Genomic DNA, 18,547 nt, shown 5'->3' on the forward strand with positions numbered 1-18,547 from the left:
ACATTTTTTATATGTACCACTATTTTTCTTTAATTTTTTTTACATTCACCAACATTTTTTTCAGTGAGAGGAAGAGGTTGAGATTGGTAGATGAAAATGAAAAGGGAAAGTGGGTCAGGCAGGTGGACAGATTTGGGCGATCGCTGGTATGGTTGCCGACGAACGCGTGCCAACGATTTTTAAGCAAGTTTTGAGGCAACGCGAAAAAAAATGTAATCATCTACTCATCTAGGGACTCTTATATATCTTCTAGAAGATAGATAAGCAACATATCTTTAAAGTCCATAATAGCCCATGTACAATATTTTTCTTTAACTTTTTACACATCCATCAATATTTGTTGACATTCATCAATATTTTTTTTATAATGTTTATCTTAATTGCCACCAACATTTTTTATATGTATCAATATTTTTCTTTAACTTTTTTTACATTCACCAATATTTTTTCTTAATATTTTTTACACGCTTTAATTTTTTTACATTCACCAAAATTTTTTGGCTCAACATTTTTTGATGTTCATCAACTTTTTTCTGTTAAAAATGTTGAGATAGTTCTTCTAAAATGTTGATTTTTAAAAATATAACAAAATATAGTCATATTGGATTTCATTCATTTACGATTTGAGAGAAAAGTGAAGTCTTTAAATCCAAAATGATTATGGGGGCACGAGGATATGAAGGAGCAAAGCAAATGGAGACACGTGCCCAGATCCACCCAACAACCATGTATGCTTACGATGCTCTCCACTTCAGCTCCGATCCTAAGTTTGCACCAATGTTTGAAGATAAGATTTGATTTCAATATTCATCTCGATGGAACAAAAAAGAGGGAGAATTGGATGCATACCAATGGGCCATCCTACCTGAAGCGCCGGGCCTTGCCAGGCAGGCCGGGATTGGAATGCAGCCCATCAGAACCGGCCTTACACCCACTTCGTTACACCGAGCTCCTCCTTCCTCCACGGCTTTACCGCTCCACGTTGCGGCGCCTTCGCGGCCGCGCACTCGCTCGCCGACCGATGCCGCTGCTGGTGCGCGGCGCCTCCCTCCTCCGACTCTACCAGTACGTGAGTACGGTGCCTATCTTCCCCCACCTCCCTTCCTCTCCCATGGCGTATTGGCGACCCTTGGGTCGGTTCAGCCCATCCGGTCTGTGTCGATTCGGCTCTTCTGCCATCTGAGGAGCGGCAGCTCAATTGGGGGGCCAGGGTTTGGTCAGAAGTCAGAACATAAAAATCGGGCCGTTTTAATGAACTTCGGTAACACGGGCCCATGTAGCAGTGAGACAAAACGCGGGAGGCCGTAATCCTCGAGCTTAGTCGGTTCCGGGCCTGCAGCGAGATTAACGCCGAGGCCTGCAAATATCTGCGAGCCGCTTCCGCCAGGATCCCCACAGGTTAAGCCCCGCGGGTTTAACAAGACCTAGGTAGAAATCCACCTGCTCGGCGTATCGGCGGGATCATCGGCAAGACGGCGGGGATTAGCGCCAATCCCCGGCTGTGCGTCTCTCTGCGACTGCTTGCTTGCCTTTTTCTTTTTGGATGATCCGTGAATGCTGGATGGGAAACGATGGCGCTGGATTTTCTCTGTATCTGCCTTGGATGCCTAACTAAAAGTAGAAGCGATTTCTTTCTTTCTCGCTGCGTGAGGGTGTGAAACTGTGTAAATTTTGGATTTGGTAAGGGTACTGAGATCAAACCCCACCGTGAATTGTGATGAAACCCCTCCACCGCTTGATGCCGATCGGAGGCGTAATTTTGATGAGGTCGTGTGTTCTTGTTTGGGGGGACTCGGTAGTGGATGTGCAGCTTTGGTCGCAGAACATGTGTGTCTGAGTAGTAGTTTATTTGATCAGTGCTGCATTTGTTCAAATTTCTCCGAGGGCTTAAGACGTTAAGTATGAAATTGCCTTTCGCCACAGGATTCTTCTGTAGAATCGCTTGATTTCAGATCAGTATTATTTCCAGAACAACTGATACCTATATTGTTTTTTCGAGAATTTTCCTGTGCAAGCATTTCATTAAGAAGGGTCAACTACATTGTTGTTTTATCTGCACGTTAGCCTTGTCAGATACACAATGCATCTTTGGCATGAGCAAATTCCTTATGTTTTCATTGATGGAATTTTCTTCGTTGATCCTCCTTGCATACATCACATTGTTCAAACTTAGGACCTAGCAACAATTTCAACTTGAATTTTCCTTATCAACTCCTTAGAAATATTTCACTTGTCATTAAGGTTAGGTTATCTTTTATTTTCTGTTTCTATTCTTGACCTTTTTTTTGTGGGATGTATTCTTGACCATTGATGAAAATGTTCCTGGCTTTGGCAAACAAGTTAAGTTCAACTTCATATGACAAGTTAGCGAAATATCTAGCTCCTGAACTCTTGTTTCTGCAGTCGTGGCTGCCTGATTCCTGGAATCAAGCACATCGTGTCGAACATGAGCAGGACAGCTTCTCAGCGTGGATATCACGGCTGGAGCTCTGAGCCTTGGACTCGCCTTAGCCACAGAGAGAGGAAACCTCAATGGTTTGCGTACAATCCAAGGACCATGAGGCCTCCGCCGCTTAGCAGTGATACCAATTCTATGAAGATTCTGTCCTATAATGTTAATGGACTGCAAACTGTGGTAGAGTCTGGATTTTCTGCAGATCAGCTTTTCAGCCGGGAGAACTTTGACGTCCTGTGTCTTCAAGAGACACACTTGAAGGCAAGTCTTGGTGCTTCTACTCTTTTCATATATACAGCTTCCTTCTGTTTTTCTGATGGGTTGTGGATTGCTTCATTGTGAACACAAGATTTCTTCATGGCCCAGCATGATATAGTGGTCTTTTATTAAGATGCACATGTCCATGTCATGACCAGGTTTTTATTCTATTTTCAGGAGGGCAATGTTGACCATTTTAAGAACCTGGTACAAGACTTCGATAACAGCTATTGGTCATGCAGTGTCGCAAGGCTCGGTTACTCAGGAACTGCAGTGATTTCACGGGCATGTTCTTGCTGTGGTTAATGCCCAGCACCTCACTTTTATACTAACCATAAAAATTAGTAGATCTAACCTTCTTCCATTACATTAACAGGTAAAACCAATCTCTGTCCAGTATGGAATTGGCATACCCGCCCATGATCAGGAAGGCAGGGTTATTACTTTGGAGTTTGATGGTTTTTACTTGATCAATGCTTACATCCCAAATTCTGGACGTGGTTTAAAAAGATTGGTAAAAACTGATCTTCCTTTGTATTTTTTATTTATGCTGTACTGCTTCTTTAACACTATAGCATTTTCCCTTTTCTTCTGTCTTCAGAATTACAGGGTCAATGACTGGGATTTGTGTTTTAGTGACTTCATAAAGGTGCATCCACTCAGCTTTCCATGTCATTTTCCATTTGACACCTAGAAACATGTGTTGTAGATCCACACTAGTTCGTTGTTCACTTTTTATATCATTGGGGAATTGGTATTATGCTTTTTCTCTGTTCTACATTGTATCTCATATTCCAACTTCACAATGTTTTCATTGAAATATTACTTTTCAAAGCGCAACTGAGGTATGCCTTTTGGTCTGCAGAAACTGGAATGTTCCAAACCAGTAATTGTTGCTGGTGATCTCAACTGTGCTCGCCAAAGTATTGACATTCACAATCCTCAAGTAAGCACAACATTTGAGCATGCTACTGTTCTTTTTATATGGCCCTCATGTTATGGCTAGATTAGTGGATGCTTAGGCAGGGAATGGCACAATAAACAAGACTCATCCTCCGGAGGGAGGCTCTGAGCTTTTAGGTTTATCTTTGCTTAATCTCAAAAGGTCTGCCATGACTCATACATATAAAGCTCCCAGCCTCCCAACAACTTGCTAACAACTTAACCAAATATTTAGCTGTCTAGTTAATCCAATCCGGCGCCCAAACAAACTCAAACAAACTCGTAAATATCATGAACTAACTCCTAGCCACATGATGACGCCTTGTCCTTCTTGCTCTGGTATTTGCCAAAGAATGTGTCCAACACTTTATGTAGCCTTTAGGTGGATGATGACTTTTGTACCAAAGATCAACAGTTTGACAGATAAAAAATTTCTGAACTTTAGGGGGAAAACACAAGTTCATTCTGAACCTTCAGAACTCTCATGTCAGTTATGTAGTGCATGCTGAAACTGTGTATAGTTCGATCTTTGGCCTCCAATTTTAAATATCCAAACTCGATTTTCTATGGTCAAGAACTGCTGGGAGCTATTAACCATATATCAAACTTCCCATTTTGAGTGAACTTGTTCAAAGTGTTCATGTAAAATTCCTCATAATCTTGGGCCAAAGTTAGCTATGTTAGGATCTGAACTGTAACTTTCATCGAGAGGATGGCACTAGGAAAAGTTGGGGCAATTTTCTGGGTTTTCTTTCCACAATACCATATCCAACCAAGGATTGGGGATACATATTTATAGCTGGCCAAGCAGCCAACCAGCCAAGCATCAAGGCATATGCTAGTCTAAGATGCCTTTTTGATGCTGTCCTATCTAGTCTAAGATGCCTAGGACTGTCCTACCCTAAAAGTAGTCAACAAAAGTGGTGCTGCAGCAAGCATATGCTGCAGCCCCACTGTCCTCCAGTCAACAACCAGCAGCTGCAACCCACCAGCAACTGCTTTCCACACTGCCAAAGACCAGCAGTACCCACTGTCCTTAACTGCCAAGGACCAGCAGCAACAGTACAGCAACCAGCAACCCCACAAGGACTGCAAGACTTATCCAGCAAGCTATTTATCACTGTATTCAGACTTAGCAATTTTTCAGGGATTTATAGGATTGACCCTATGTCCCTTCTTTTATTTTTGAGGGGAAATGCCACATGTTCCTTGTTTTATTTTTGAGGGGAAATGCCACCTATTTTTGGTACACATTTTCACGTAAGATTTGTTCTATCATGCAAAGATATATAGGCAGCTATACGTTGTTGAGTCAGAAAGTTTTTTGTTTAGGCGCTTCTACCCTGTCTACTTGTAGTTCTCTTGCAGTGCAGTTAAATATGAAAGAATGCCTTGTGAAGTCCTTTTGAGCATTCTTTCTTGAAATTTTTGTCCTCTACCTTGTATGGTTCCTCAAGTCTCAAAGTAACGGAAAATCCGGATAAAATAAAACATATATCTCGCCTTGTTAGGAATCAGATAAGAACATTAACTTCTCTACACGTACTCTGAAATGCTTTGAGAGTTGAGACCTGTCCATGAGCATTCCACTGCTATCTGTGAAAAATATAACAGAAAACTCTGAAATAGTTTATTGAATGATATAATAAATTCATGTGTGTTTTTTGTCAAGTCCAGACCCTGACATCAAAACATGACCTTGTACTTGTCAGTTTTCCACCACATATGTGCACTACTGCTAAAAGTTTCTTAAAAAGAAATTCTCATTAGGATAATATTTGAGCGCAAATCAGTTAATATTATTTCAGAATTCCCTTTAGACTTTCGTTTTGCTTTCTTGTTACACCAGTCCCTTGCTGTAGCCTTTAGGTGGATGATGACTTATCTCAATGCTTTTTTTCAGGCAAAAACTGAGGCTGCAGGTTTCACAATTGAAGAGAGGGAGTCATTTGAGGAGAACCTTACAAGCAAAGGCCTCGTTGATACTTTCCGGAAACAGCACCCAAATGCTGTGGCCTACACCTTCTGGGGTGAAAACCAGCGCATTTCCAACAAAGGTATGGTGCTGTATCGGATTGGCATGCAACCTAATTCCATAGATGTTGTCGCCTTTGCATCCCCTGTCCTTTCTTTTTGAGATCATCAATCCACAACAAAGGAACAATTCCCTAAGCCTCACTATTTTGAGATCAAATGATCAATCGTTATTATTTTGAACAACCTGCTGCTAGTAATAGGCTACCCTGCTACTAGTAAAGACTACCTCTTCTTTTCCTAGGGTTTTTCTATTCCTTGTTGGAAATGTAGGATGACATGTTTTCATCTTTACTTCATTTAACAGGCTGGAGACTGGATTACTTTCTCGCGTCAGAATCTATTGTGGACAAGGTCCATGATTCGTACATTCTACCAGATGTATCGTTCAGCGATCATAGTCCAATTGGGCTTGTGCTGAAGCTGTAGGCACTGATGCCGTGTCTCAACTGAAGACTAAATAACATAGCATCCTCCTCGACAAAAGACTTGTACAGAATTTGCTTGTCCGGGCTGGAAATATTCGACGTCAGGTGGTGATACCTTTGCGTAGTCACCTGTGGAGGTGGTACGCTCCGTTCACTTCGTCTTCGTGAACTCAGAAGGTTTTCTACGTGGTGCGATTTGTTAATGTTTTTGGGATAACCAAATACAAATTTCATTTTCGTGTCCGCTGCTTCTCAAGTTTGCATCATGAATTAACAGTGATATATATGTTTTTTTTCTTGAGAATGAAATCTGTGCAAAACTTAGTATCTCTACGTGCTCACTGCCCATGCATTGATCACGAATATATATGATCAGAGTATGGGTCTGCTTAGTGCTTAGCCCTCCTATGACCGAAACCCTCCGCATTATGCTGCACACGGCGTTGCTATTCGAGACTTGCTTCTGTGAATTCTTATTCATGTAGCAAACAGCTGGTCGGACTCAGACAGGTTACTCTGCTTTGTTGTTGAGGCTTATCAGGTAGGTTCAGGAGAAGTTTCAGAACAACTTTTGGTCGCATCCAGCTTTTTAGACGTACGCACAACTCTTGTGTCTTACAGCGCGCAGCTCAAGCGGCGCGGCAAACTAGGCAACTGGCATCAAAAGCAAGCATTGCAGATGCCTACATGTTTCCTCATCCACCCAACATTACAATGCCTGAATCATTTGCTATCACGCAGGACTAGACACCTTCTCAGTTGAATTACAAGCTGCAACGGTTGCTCTGACCCAGAACATGTCCGTTTCTTTTTACAACGCACAACAGAGCACAGGAAATGGGTAAATGAGAATAGAAAGGGAAATCAAAGTAGCCAGCAGGCCATGTAGATAGCTGAACAAGACAGGTTATCAAGCCTTTATTCCTGCCACTACGAACAGAACATCCTGGCTTACAAATCAGTCAAGACATTTGTTCACAACTCGGAAGATATAAATTAAATAGGCATCATCCTCATTTTTCACTACTGCAACACTGAAGCGGCAGTACAGCCAGTAAACAAAAGCTACGGAGCTCGACACGTATATACACACGCACACACGAGACGGGCGCCAATGGCTCAACAAAACTGTCACTAGGCTGGTAGTCAGTACTATCTACAGCAGCTTCAAGGAGGGAACATAACCTACAGGATGACCTGCAAGCTCTACTCTACCTTATCCGAAGATGTCCACCATTACTATTCCTGGTGTAAAATAAATGACACCTCCAGGAGAAGTGCCAGCAGAGGGGTACGGGGTACCTTGGCATCTTCTCTCAATGCTGCAAACCCCAATAGCTTCTTAATCACATAGCTAGCGACTGCTTGGCATAACCAGCCTGCTCATAGGAGTAATAATGCATCTCATTTCTTACTCGGCAGTGCCTCCAGCCATTATTTGTACCACTGTGCTCATCTGCCTGGTACTTTGATTTCATTGGCTTTGCGCTGATGGGGCCTCCTCTCTCTCTATTCTTGATGTTCCTTCTGCCTGACTCATTGTTTCGCCTTCGCCAGTGAGTCCAGTGTCCATATGACACGCCCTGGCTGTCAGGCACATCATAGCTGTCTTGATGGTTGTCCCATGGATCAGTATGAGTGGCTGCGGAACCCCAGCCGGAATCATGTTTCCATGTATCCTGGTAGCCATCTCTCATGTTCCAGTTGGCGATGCAGGGATTGGTCTCCTCCCTCCACCTGCTTGTTTGACCTTGCTGTTCCTCAAACACGTCCCAATTGCCTGAGCTTTGCTGAACAATTGTTTGAGCGGGCTGCTCAACGTAACAGTCCCAATTTCCAGAGGTCTGCTTACAATTTGCTTCGATGGGCTGTTCCAAATGACTGTCCCAGTTTACAGAGAGCTGCTGACCAGCAGTATTGCTTGTCTCGGTGTCACCCCATCCTGTAACTGGAACTGGCTTGTCTGAGAAAATAAAGGAGTCCCAGACATCAGGAATACCATTATCTTTTCTGGGAGCACAACGGCGCGACTTCTCCAGATCAGCCACCAATTCAGGATCAACATATTCATCTGGGTTAACTATATCGATAAACATGTCTGGGTCAGGCAAAGGGATATCACAATGTTGACCATGATATACAGCACAGAAGCGCGCCTTTGCATCATTGAAGGCTTCTAATGCAGCTGAGTCCTCCCAATCCACAACATTTGTGTACAGAGACATCAATCTCTTTGTCTCGCACAGTTTACCCCAGGGGATGGCGCAAGCATCAGTGCAAAATTTCTTCTCCCACAGTGGAACTGAGAAATTTCCCCCACCTGAAAATCACACATAAAGCATGCTTAATTTATGCAGAGGGGAAAAAACTCAGCTCGTTCCTAGAGTTACAGCACCCTGATACTAGGCTTGCTATAAGAATACTAATCAGAAGAAACACTACATCAGAATACTAATCAGAAGAAACACTACAATGGGAATACTAATCAGAAGAAACACTACAATGGGAACAGGGCAGCAACAGATAACAGAACAAAACAAGTCGGCGGTCAGCAAAAGGGCTGGCAGTAATTTATGCTAACAGAAAAGTCTAGGGGTACTTCATTTCGTTACTGGAAAAATATTGCTGACATGAAAAAAAATCAAGATACAAAATAATAGAACTAGATCCCAAAACAAATATATAGTACTTCTAAACTGTAAGACATCTCCAAAGTAGGGATTAGACGTTGCATGAAAAACAGAGTGCATGTTCAGCTTAGTCAGTCAGAGAGACCAAAATAAGTGGAGAATTTTTCACCAGTTGATTTAGCTTGAAAAGCAGGCTCCCATTATTTTTAGCATGGAATGTGTTTTCTAAGCAGCAACTAACATGTAAACATGATCTCAGCTTCCCAAAACTGTGCTCACAAATCACAAAAGGATCATCCAGAGATTTTAATGTCAGGCGAGAAAAGAATAGTTTGTTTTCAGATGTATGATGGAAATTTAGGATACTAGCAAGCTCCTGAAGACAAAGAGGGGACTTTCTAAAGATGAGACCATCCTTACAAATTTGTTTCCTATTCAAGCTCTGGCAGCTGTGTAGGTCAGCACACAAATGACGATAACTGTCAAGATAAAATGCTCACCAAAATGACTAACGCCATATAATATTTCTACCAAATAGTGTACCAATTTAGCAAATTGCGTTATCATGTCAACATTCTTGCAATTCTGATGTAGCTGTGGCGCATCGCATCGGTTTTTTCTTTAAGAGTGGTGTGTGTGGGTTGTTTTTTGTACTCGAGGTCTAACCAGAATCGTGTGCTCTCTTTTTCTACCTTAATGAAATGACACGCAGCTCTCCTGCGTAGTTTGAGAAAAAAAATGGAATAGCTTCACCTTAAGAGTACGCGTTATAAAATGGGGATGATTAAGGATATAAAATAAGCTCATCAACTAGCTGATCAAAATTACTACCTGGGCTTCAGAAAGACACCAAATCCACAGACCAATAAACAACCACAGGTTAGTTTTTTCTGAATCGAAGGAGGTAGAGGTGGCGCGCATAAATGACTCCGTGCAATTCCTCCAACTACCTCTGTCAATTCAATGTGAGTTCCCTGAAAAACGATTCTTACCCTGGCACGTCATTTTCGTAGCAGAGCTGCATCCTCCTTGAGAAATAGAGAATGTACCTAGGCGCACCCATCACCAGAAACGGCATCACGTACTGACACGAGAGCCAAATTTACACGAGGTGCTGCCGGGTGCCAGCATTGCCAGGGACACACAGATCAAGAAAAGAGAGGGATTCGCTACCTATTTCGGAATCCCGGACGCAGTTTAAATTACCGTGAAATTCCAACGCAGGAACCCACTACAGAAATCAAAAGCCGAGGAACGGCGCGATGCGTGGATACAAATAAACAGGACGGAGAGCGATCGAGGAACGCACCGTGAGAGCGCGGGGGCCGCCGGGGCTTGCCGGGCTCCCTGTAGATCGGCCGCCTCTCCGCCATGGACGGTCGCCGGGGACCTCTCCTCCCTCAACCCCCACCTCTGAACGCGCGGGAACGGCGCCCGCACCCCGCAACAGGACTCGCTCCACAGCAAAGCGGCCGGGGCCGGAAGTCCCGGAACCGCAGCGCGCGCGAACGGAACCCGCGGAACGACCCGAAAGGCGCGGTTGAGTCGGCGGCTGAAGCGGCGGGAAGTGGGAGCGGGAACGTGTCGGCGACCGGCGAAAGGGACGCGAGCGCGGCCCGCGGGAGGGAGGCGGGGGCGGGCGGGGAGGGGAGGGGCGAGGAGAGGAGGCGGTGGTTTGCCGGTTTGGGTGGCGTCGTTGGTTTCGCCCGCGGCCGGCGCCGAGGAGCGGAAGGAGGGGATTAAAAAAGGCTGAAAAAAGCAGGGATTTTTATCATGCGTTCGCACGTTTCTGCGGGGACAGGTGTCTACCGCCGACGAGAGCTCTCTGCCGCTGGGATATCCGTTTGTGGGTTTGGGCTTTTCTGACCTTCGCCTGTTGTTTTTGACCCGCTGAAAATCCACAGTTTTTTTTTCCTGTGGAAGTTGCATATGGCAATCGTGGTTGTTTGCTATTTTCGCTATATTTTTCTACCACCTTTTTTTACACATTCTAAATCTCAGTCCTAGATGAGAGGGGAGGCGTTAATACGGGGTATCATGAGGACAGGACAGGGTGTGAAAAAGAAGGACGCGAGGTGGCAGGGACGATACAAACAATAGGATGCTAGTGACAGGTGATGATTGAAGAAGATAATAAAAAAATAAAGATAATAGTAACAATAGAAGACAATACAAGTGGATATAATGCTTTCCATATCGTCGAAGATAAGGTAGTTGGACGGAAAAAAAGAGCGAAAAAGATGTGCAGTTGGAGAAGATGTAGAGACATCAATTAGGTCCGACAATCTAGATTTATTGACTGAAAAAGCATACAGCTAAAATAAAGCTTGTCCTCTTATATCAAACATTGAACCTTTGCTTAAACATAAAAACTATGATTTGGTATCTTCTAGGTTTTTTGAGAAAATAAAACATTGGGAGTGTGTTCTTGCCCCTATTTTGAACCCCTTGTAATTTTACCCTCATATTTCTTCCACTTTACGATTTTACCACCGCTTTTTGAAAATGAAGCTTCCGTTTACCCCATTCTTAACTCTGTTAGTAGCTGCCTGAATAAACATTCCATTCGTGTAATGCAATATGAGCGAAGGATGTCAAACAAAGTTGCTATTTGCTTTATTTCAAGTTATTTCACTCCGTGAGGCATTAGGATTGGTACGTGGAGCAATTTTATAAAATTGATGGCATGAGTCTAACATTATAAAAGTAATTAAAAATATTGGAATCATATATACTGGCAAGATTTTTGATAGAAAATAAGAACACCAATAACTGTTACTAAGGAGAGGCAGATAGCAGCAAAACATATAACCAACCATACTAGCAATTGTGAATGGAGGAGGAGGATGAAGAAGGCCAAGGTCCAAGGACGACATTGACAATGCTAGATAGCAGTGAGAGTGTGAGACAGACGGAGGAGGATAACAATGTCATACGAAGGCAAGCAGCTATGGTGCTTAACTAACTTATTTAGAGATATTAGTCCTATGTTGGCAAATGATTATTGGATGTCAGGGTATAAAAAAAATATAGTGTTAAGACCATGATTTTAAAATAGCTTTTGAATGGAGATAAAAAGAAATCAAAAGACTTCCATTTTAGCAATGATAGGGTTCTTAAAACTACAAGATTTGTGTCATTCAAAAGCCTTATAGCTTTTAAAAACCAAAATATTTTTCTAAACCCTAAAAATTGTACACAAGTTAGGTAATTTCATCCAAAGGTCTATGTTAGACGAGGTTTATTGCAAAAAAAATGTTAGGTAAGTTCATCAAAAGTAAAGTTAGACAACGTTTAGTAATACTCTCTCCGTTTTAAATTATACTCCCCCATTCTCTTTTGATAGAGATATTTTCAAAAATCAAATTTTCACAAATGATAGTCCTATTTGCCATTGATGTGGGGCCGCAGCAATAAATTGCATAGATAACGAGGAGTCGTTGAGGCAAACATTGGAGGGCTAATGAGAAAAGGTTGGTTTGCATTTATCAGATGATAAGCAGGTTTGTTTTTCTTGTTATTGTATCAAGGTGAAATATCATTATAGAGAGAATAGAGGGAGTATGTAGTTTTAATTTTTTTAGGTATGTAAACATAAAATAATATATAGGTAGCGTGTAATTTGGGACGGACATAGTAGAACTTAATTCGAGATTCATCTAGAAAATAGAAAAATCTTTATTTTCTTTGTGCTTGCTTTCTTTTTCCTCTAGTTTTGTTCTGACAAGACTAGATGTGATGCGACAGACATCAAAGCCGTAGGTTGGGCCATGTGTCTAGCTTTCCTGGCTCTTTTTCCTCGCTGGACCAGCCGAGCTGTTTCTTTCACTCACGGCCGTATGTCAGTATGAGGTACCACAAATGTACAATTGCTATGGGCAAGTAGGCTACCGATAGACAATAAACAACGTGGGTCCTCGACTCCCTGTACGTGTCGTACGGTCTGCTCGCTCCAGCATATAAGCCAGCTGAAAAGTTGAAATGGCTGATTTGTTATGAGAGGAAAACACTGTTTGGTGGTTGATAAGCCGGCTAAATAAGCTGAAGCGAACATGTCCACATTGCTCTCCATCATAAGCTGGGCCCCCGCTCCCCCTCGAGGGTTATCAGCAACAGGTTTGCTGACTTGTTGAGAACTGCACATCGTAGAGCTAAAGAAAATTGTGATTTATCTCGGTTGTTCACAATCACAACAAACTGCGACGTGAGCGAAATAGGTCTGGCTTGACCCAGCCCGACGGCTCAACATGAGCCAGACGGGCTAAGCATGGCCCGACACTCATTTAGGACCGGGTGTGGCGCTGGTTTTCACGCAAAAAAAATGGACGGGCTCGAGCCCAACCCGTATAATAAAATGAATTAAATTTACACTAGAAAATAATGGACGATCCAGCGCTAATTAGGTTGGATTTTATTAGCCCGATAGAGTTAATGGGCGGGTTTGGATGGAGATTTTGAGCCTAAAAAAACCGAGTTTTTTTTGCCAACCCGACCCAAGCTCAGTCTGACTCGAGATTTGGTCAGTTCTATGCAATACAAAGAGATTTAGTGCAGCAGTATCATCGATGGACCATTTCAAGAAAAACAAAACGAGCTACACAAAAGGCACGGTTCGATTTTGAAATGTGGAGCTAGCCAGCATTTTACACATGTAAACATCAACGTGAAACTCTCACGTTCCAAACTGCTTTGCTTGCCTTGCCACCCATTAGGTTAGATCAGTCTCAGTGTACAGTTTCATTATACAGTTATCAAGATTGAGAATTAGATAACTACACTAGTAGAGTGTTACGGAGATGGAACTTCTTTCACATCTGATGAAACTCTTCTCATAAATAATCTTGAGAAGTCAGTAAAATTATACAAAATTTAATGACTACGAAACTCCTCGAAAAAAGTTCGTTGAAACACCATACCTGGTCTGGCATAAAAGGCGAGTTGACAATGGCATGAAACTGGATGCTGTAGACCCGTACTCATTCATAGCCTATAGGCCTGCACTGGAGCAGTGAGATACGGATGTGACGAAGAGCCAAAAAGGGGGCCGTGTTCAGGCACTTCCACACGCTTGCAAGTTGCACGCTCACCCGTACGCGTGCGGTTTCTGTACCATTTTGGGAATTGATGTGGCACGAACAGATAGGAGAGATGAAATCCCGGAGCACGAGCCCAGCTGTGCTTTGCGTAATACTCCGTTCATATCGAAAACGTTTCTCGTCTTATTTAAAAATATATGAAAATATAAATCATTATTAAAATATGTTTGATGATAAAGTACATCACACTTGCATAATCTTTTAAATAAGACGAATGGTGTGACCAAAAGTTAATGACAACAAATATTTCGATAGATATATCTAAGACTAAGATTGACACGCCTAATCTTAATCGGTCATAGTTTTCATACTAGTTAGTCGTGCAACAATCTTATTCGCTTGATCTACACGGATATATCTTGGACTGAACTTCTTTTCCTAACTATTTCGGGGTGTTTGGATACCTTTGCTAAACTTTAACAGCTAAAAGTTGCTAAATTTTAGTTGCTAAAATTTAGTCAAGGCTGTTTGGATACCTTTGCTAAACAACATTTAATGAGGTGGATAAAGACCTGTTTGCTCTTAATGAATGCTAACCAGACAAGCAATAATGAGGGGCAAAGGGTGTCCACCCCACCTTTTAGCAAGTTTTAGCAACCAAAAACTTGCTAAAGTGCTAAACTTTAGCAACTCAACTTTAGCAATTTTTAGCAAGGGTGTTTGGCAGTTTAGCAGCTAAAAGTTGTTAAATTTTAGCTGCTAAAGTTTAGCAAGGGGTATCCAAACACCGTCAATTACTCATGCGCAACCCTGCATATGGTCATGTGTGCTCTCTAGTTAACAACTAACGTTACTGACCTTGAGAATGCATGGCAAACTACTTCTCAACCAAACATGTCCTAAATCATCCGCTAGCGAAGAGTATGTTTGATACTAGGTGCTAAATTTTAGTAGTGCCACATCAAATATTCGGATGCTAAATACTAGGAGGTGTTTGGGAGGAGGGGACTAAATTTTAGTCCCCATCACATCGAATGTTTGGACACGAATTAGGAGTATTAAATCTAGACTAATTACAAAACTAATTACACAACCCCTAGGCTAAATCGCGAGACGAATCTATTAAACCTAATTAGTTCATAATTTGACAATGTGATGCTACAGTAACCATTCGCTAATGATGGATTAATTAGGCTCAATAGATTCGTCTCGTGATTTAGCCTAGGGATTCTGCTATTAGTTTTGTAATTAGCTCATATTTAATCCTTCTAATTAGCATCGAATATCCTATATGATAGAGCTAAAGTTTAACTAATCCTTCTAATTCAGCCCCCTTAGAACTAATTATAAAACTTGAGCTAGAATCCCGATAAAGCCGGCCGTTGATGCTCGCGACTCGCGAGGCCCCGGGTCCGTAGTCCCCGACCCCGCGGTTGATGCTCGCGAGCACGCCTCCCGGGTCCCGATAAAGCCGGGGATGTCGACTGCACTTGGTACTTGCCTCGAAACGAGCGGCGCGGCAGCCTTTGGTGGCAGCCGGCGGGCAGTGGGCAGAGCTCCCGGCAAGCTTCGTTCGGCTGTCCGCCGCCCATTCGCGGCCTGATCGTACCGAAGATGGCCATAGGCGCTGAGTTGTACTCGTGGGTTAATTCATCAGACGTCAGAACTCAGAAGGGCGTCCACCGTCCAGTAGGAAGAACTGATGGGCAATACGGTTGTTCTCTCATCAGTTGTAAGGATGAGCTGACACGAGCAACGGTGAAGCTTCACGCTGTCACGCAGGGGTTTGATGGATCGCCTCCACAGCCGTGCAAAGCCTGTGCACGCTCGAACGCACGCAGAGGTAAGTACGGGTGGAACCGTGCAAAACTGAGAGCGCTTGGTGGGCTGGAAGGAAATGTGTGAGAACAAGTATGCAGCCCGTGGCCCATACTAGGCCCAGCCCGTTTAATGCAAAGGCCCATACCAACCAAAGCTCATCCGCAGCGTTTCAGCATCTCATTCGGGTGAAAGGGAACAAGTTTGTGTAACGTACATTGTGTATGGTGTTATCTAAAGCGAAACCAAAGTTTGTGCAACCAGTAGTTTCACATGCATGGAACATAAAATTTTTTGTAAGATCGCCAATATAAAATCATATACTACTGGTACTAACTGCGACTAACCTCTACTACTAATAACTCATGCAAAATAAAGCCACCAATCCTTGGCCTATGTAATCGCCTAGGACGACGACCCCGCCGCCGTGAAGTCGACGTGGTACACCTCCGTCATGTCCGGCTGGAACAGCCCGAAGTGCTGCTCCACGCCCTCGGGCTTCTCGTTCTCGTTGAACATGGCGAAGATGAACGCCTCCAGGGCCTTCCCGGGCCGCCGCGGCGTGCCGCGCCCGCTCCCGACGTGCCGCACCACGTTGTTCACGTACGCCGCCGCGTTCCCCACGCTGGCGCCGGCCCCGCCGCCGCCCGACGGCCACCCGGTCTCCGACACCACCACCTCCACGCCCTCCTGCCCCTGCGCGCCGGCCACCCTATCCAGCGCCGCGTGCACCGCGTCCACGATGGCGTCGAACATGTTGGTGTACGCCACGCCGCCGTCCGTCACGGCCGCCGCGGAGGCCGGCTCCAGGAGCGCGTAGTCGAGCTGCACCGACGAGGGGTCGGCCGCGTAGGCGAAGTAGGGGTACACGTTCACGAGCAGCGGCGTGGACCGGGACGCCAGGAACGACGCGATCGGCCCCACTGTCGGCAGCGCCGCCTCCGAGAAGGCGCCCTGCGACGGCGGGTACGAGGAACCCAGCACGGACGTCGACACGGCCGTCGTGACGGGCACGCCGGCGATCCCCGCGGCGTGGAGCGCGGACTCGAGGTTCCGCATAGCGGGGAGGACGTACGCGGCGAGGTCGCCCGGGATCACCTCGTTGCCGGCGGCGACGTAGCGGAAGCGGACGGCGCCGGCGAAGGGCTGCACGTAGGACTGGACCCAGGACGCCGCGAACGAGGCGTCGGAGGCGAGGCGGGCGAGGTCCTCGTTCAGCGTGCCGAGGACGACGCCGAGGCCCGAGCCCTGGAGCGCGGCGAGGACGGTGGTGTTCGGGTGGAAGAGGCGCACGTCGGTGATGTTCCTGGACCTGTACAGCGCGATCACCTTGTCCGGGGACGGGAGGTTGTTGGCGATCATGCCATAGTTCACGCCGATGCCTTCAACTCCTGCAAGTAGAGACCACGCCGATGCTAAAGTAACTATCACCACTTTAATGCGTGTACTGTCGTATACGACATTACGACCTAACATTAGGTCGCCTCTTCAAGAGGGTCTATACTTCGATGATGCTTCACTATCATCACAGATGAAACAGGACAGAAAATCTCTGCAGACTGACAGGGAAAATCTCTGCATCAAGAAACCATGTACAGAAACCAATCCCGCCTAACTTGTATGCATTAACGTGAAGACGAAACAGAGAGATAGCAACCCCACCTCCGATTCCAATTCCAATGGCTGATTTGTTGTGAGAGGAAAATACTGTTCGGTGGCTGATAAGCCGGCTGAATAAGCTGAAGTGAACATGCCTATAACTTTGGTTTCTGACAGATACGCAGAACAGAAATAGTAGGGAGGAAAATATAACGGCAGAGCCAGAGAAACCGGAAGGCAAAAAGGATAGGAGCTTTGCCACAGCTCCCGTGAAACAAAAAGGCTTAGATAAAGCAAAACAGTAATCTTCAATGCATCGGCAGAACCCCTGTTCCTCCCGTTCAAAGGGAAACATAAAGCAAACTATAAGAACACCTGACATACCCTAGGTCTATCATCTATGAAAAGATTTAGCCTATGTAATGTAACAACCATCGCCCTGTTCTTAGGTTTCTGTGAAGGGTTATTAACGGACTAACGATCTCGAAGGCGGCATGCAATGAAAAATTGAAAACAGCTATACATACCAATCAACATCGTATAACAAGTAAACAAAGATAAACTCGTAAACAGACCAGTAATCAGGGACCAAATAAAAGCCAACCTCACACGCCCATGTAAGAAAACCACCGTAATCTAGCAGCAATCAAGCGATCGACCGGTAAAGAGATTAGCTCACCTGAGGACGACGACAGGAGCAGCAAGCTGCAGGCGGCGATCCACAGGGCACTCATCATCTCGACTAGACGGCTACGCCCTTGAGGGTTGAGGCTCGCAGTCGCAGCGGCACGAGCTCGTCTGCAAATCTCTTTGCTTCATTCTGATCCTCATGGAGCTCAATATATAAGGGCCAGGGCTCAGGGGGGGCGCTCGATCTGCGAGACCCGGCAACCACCGATCAGCCACGACCCCTAGAGGCCCGCGCGGGTCCATGTCGCAGGGGCACCGAGCAGCACGGCCTCAAGCCCTCAACGTCTACGCGGTCACGGCCTCACGGGAGTCGCGCTGCGGTTGATCATCAGTTGATGGCAGTGATGGAAACCGCACGTCCGCTGGCGGGAAAGTGCTTGGGCTACCGCGTAGACTTTCCGTTCGTGTGGTCTGCCTCCAGATTCAGCAGGATCGGTTGCTTATTAGAGCTTGCTTCGACGGAAAACTTACTCCATTATTATGGGCAATGATTTGGGATGCGATTCTGCTGGAACCAATCTTACCATTCAGGCTAGGTTTCGGGGAACCAATCTTACCATTCAGGCTAGGTTTCGGGGGGGAAATATTAGTACATGTAGATTTAGATTTGCCGGGTTAGGAATCATAGTGCCTTATTTGGGTTATGCTGTCTCAGGA

General features: G+C 44.8%; 3 protein-coding genes across 5 annotated transcripts; 1 reads left to right on the plus strand and 2 right to left on the minus strand.

Moving 5' to 3' along the window:
- Positions 1–879: 879 nt before the first annotated feature.
- On the plus strand, positions 880–6,450 carry LOC101758140 (DNA-(apurinic or apyrimidinic site) lyase, chloroplastic). Of its 3 annotated transcripts, none has more exons than XM_012846578.3 (8): positions 880–1,073; positions 2,404–2,716; positions 2,891–2,998; positions 3,090–3,227; positions 3,315–3,362; positions 3,579–3,659; positions 5,559–5,712; positions 5,997–6,450. In XM_012846578.3, exons 1-8 carry the CDS (start codon positions 904–906, stop codon positions 6,116–6,118), a joined length of 1,134 nt encoding a protein of 377 aa, XP_012702032.2. In that variant the 5' UTR covers positions 880–903; the 3' UTR covers positions 6,119–6,450. The 3 variants fall into 3 exon arrangements, with proteins under 3 accessions (XP_012702032.2, XP_004970269.1, XP_012702033.1); XM_004970212.3 differs by having other exon boundaries at positions 961–1,065; XM_012846579.2 differs by lacking the exon at positions 880–1,073 and adding an exon at positions 1,187–1,501.
- Positions 6,451–7,005: 555 nt separating this feature from the next.
- Positions 7,006–10,456, minus strand: LOC101758811. The gene is made up of 2 exons (XM_004970214.3): positions 10,057–10,456; positions 7,006–8,437 (listed from the first exon to the last, which is right to left on the minus strand). Exons 1-2 carry the CDS (start codon positions 10,118–10,120, stop codon positions 7,464–7,466), a joined length of 1,038 nt encoding a protein of 345 aa, XP_004970271.1. The 5' UTR covers positions 10,121–10,456; the 3' UTR covers positions 7,006–7,463.
- Positions 10,457–15,762: 5,306 nt separating this feature from the next.
- LOC101759493 (putative glucan endo-1,3-beta-glucosidase GVI) lies at positions 15,763–18,146 on the minus strand. Its single transcript, XM_004970217.2, has 2 exons — positions 17,880–18,146; positions 15,763–16,992 (listed from the first exon to the last, which is right to left on the minus strand). The coding sequence occupies exons 1-2, from the start codon at positions 17,935–17,937 to the stop codon at positions 16,007–16,009; spliced, it is 1,044 nt and encodes a 347-aa protein (XP_004970274.1). The 5' UTR covers positions 17,938–18,146; the 3' UTR covers positions 15,763–16,006.
- Positions 18,147–18,547: the final 401 nt, after the last annotated feature.

Source organism: Setaria italica, chromosome V, assembly GCF_000263155.2.
Source record: "Setaria italica strain Yugu1 chromosome V, Setaria_italica_v2.0, whole genome shotgun sequence".
NCBI lineage: Eukaryota > Viridiplantae > Streptophyta > Magnoliopsida > Poales > Poaceae > Setaria > Setaria italica.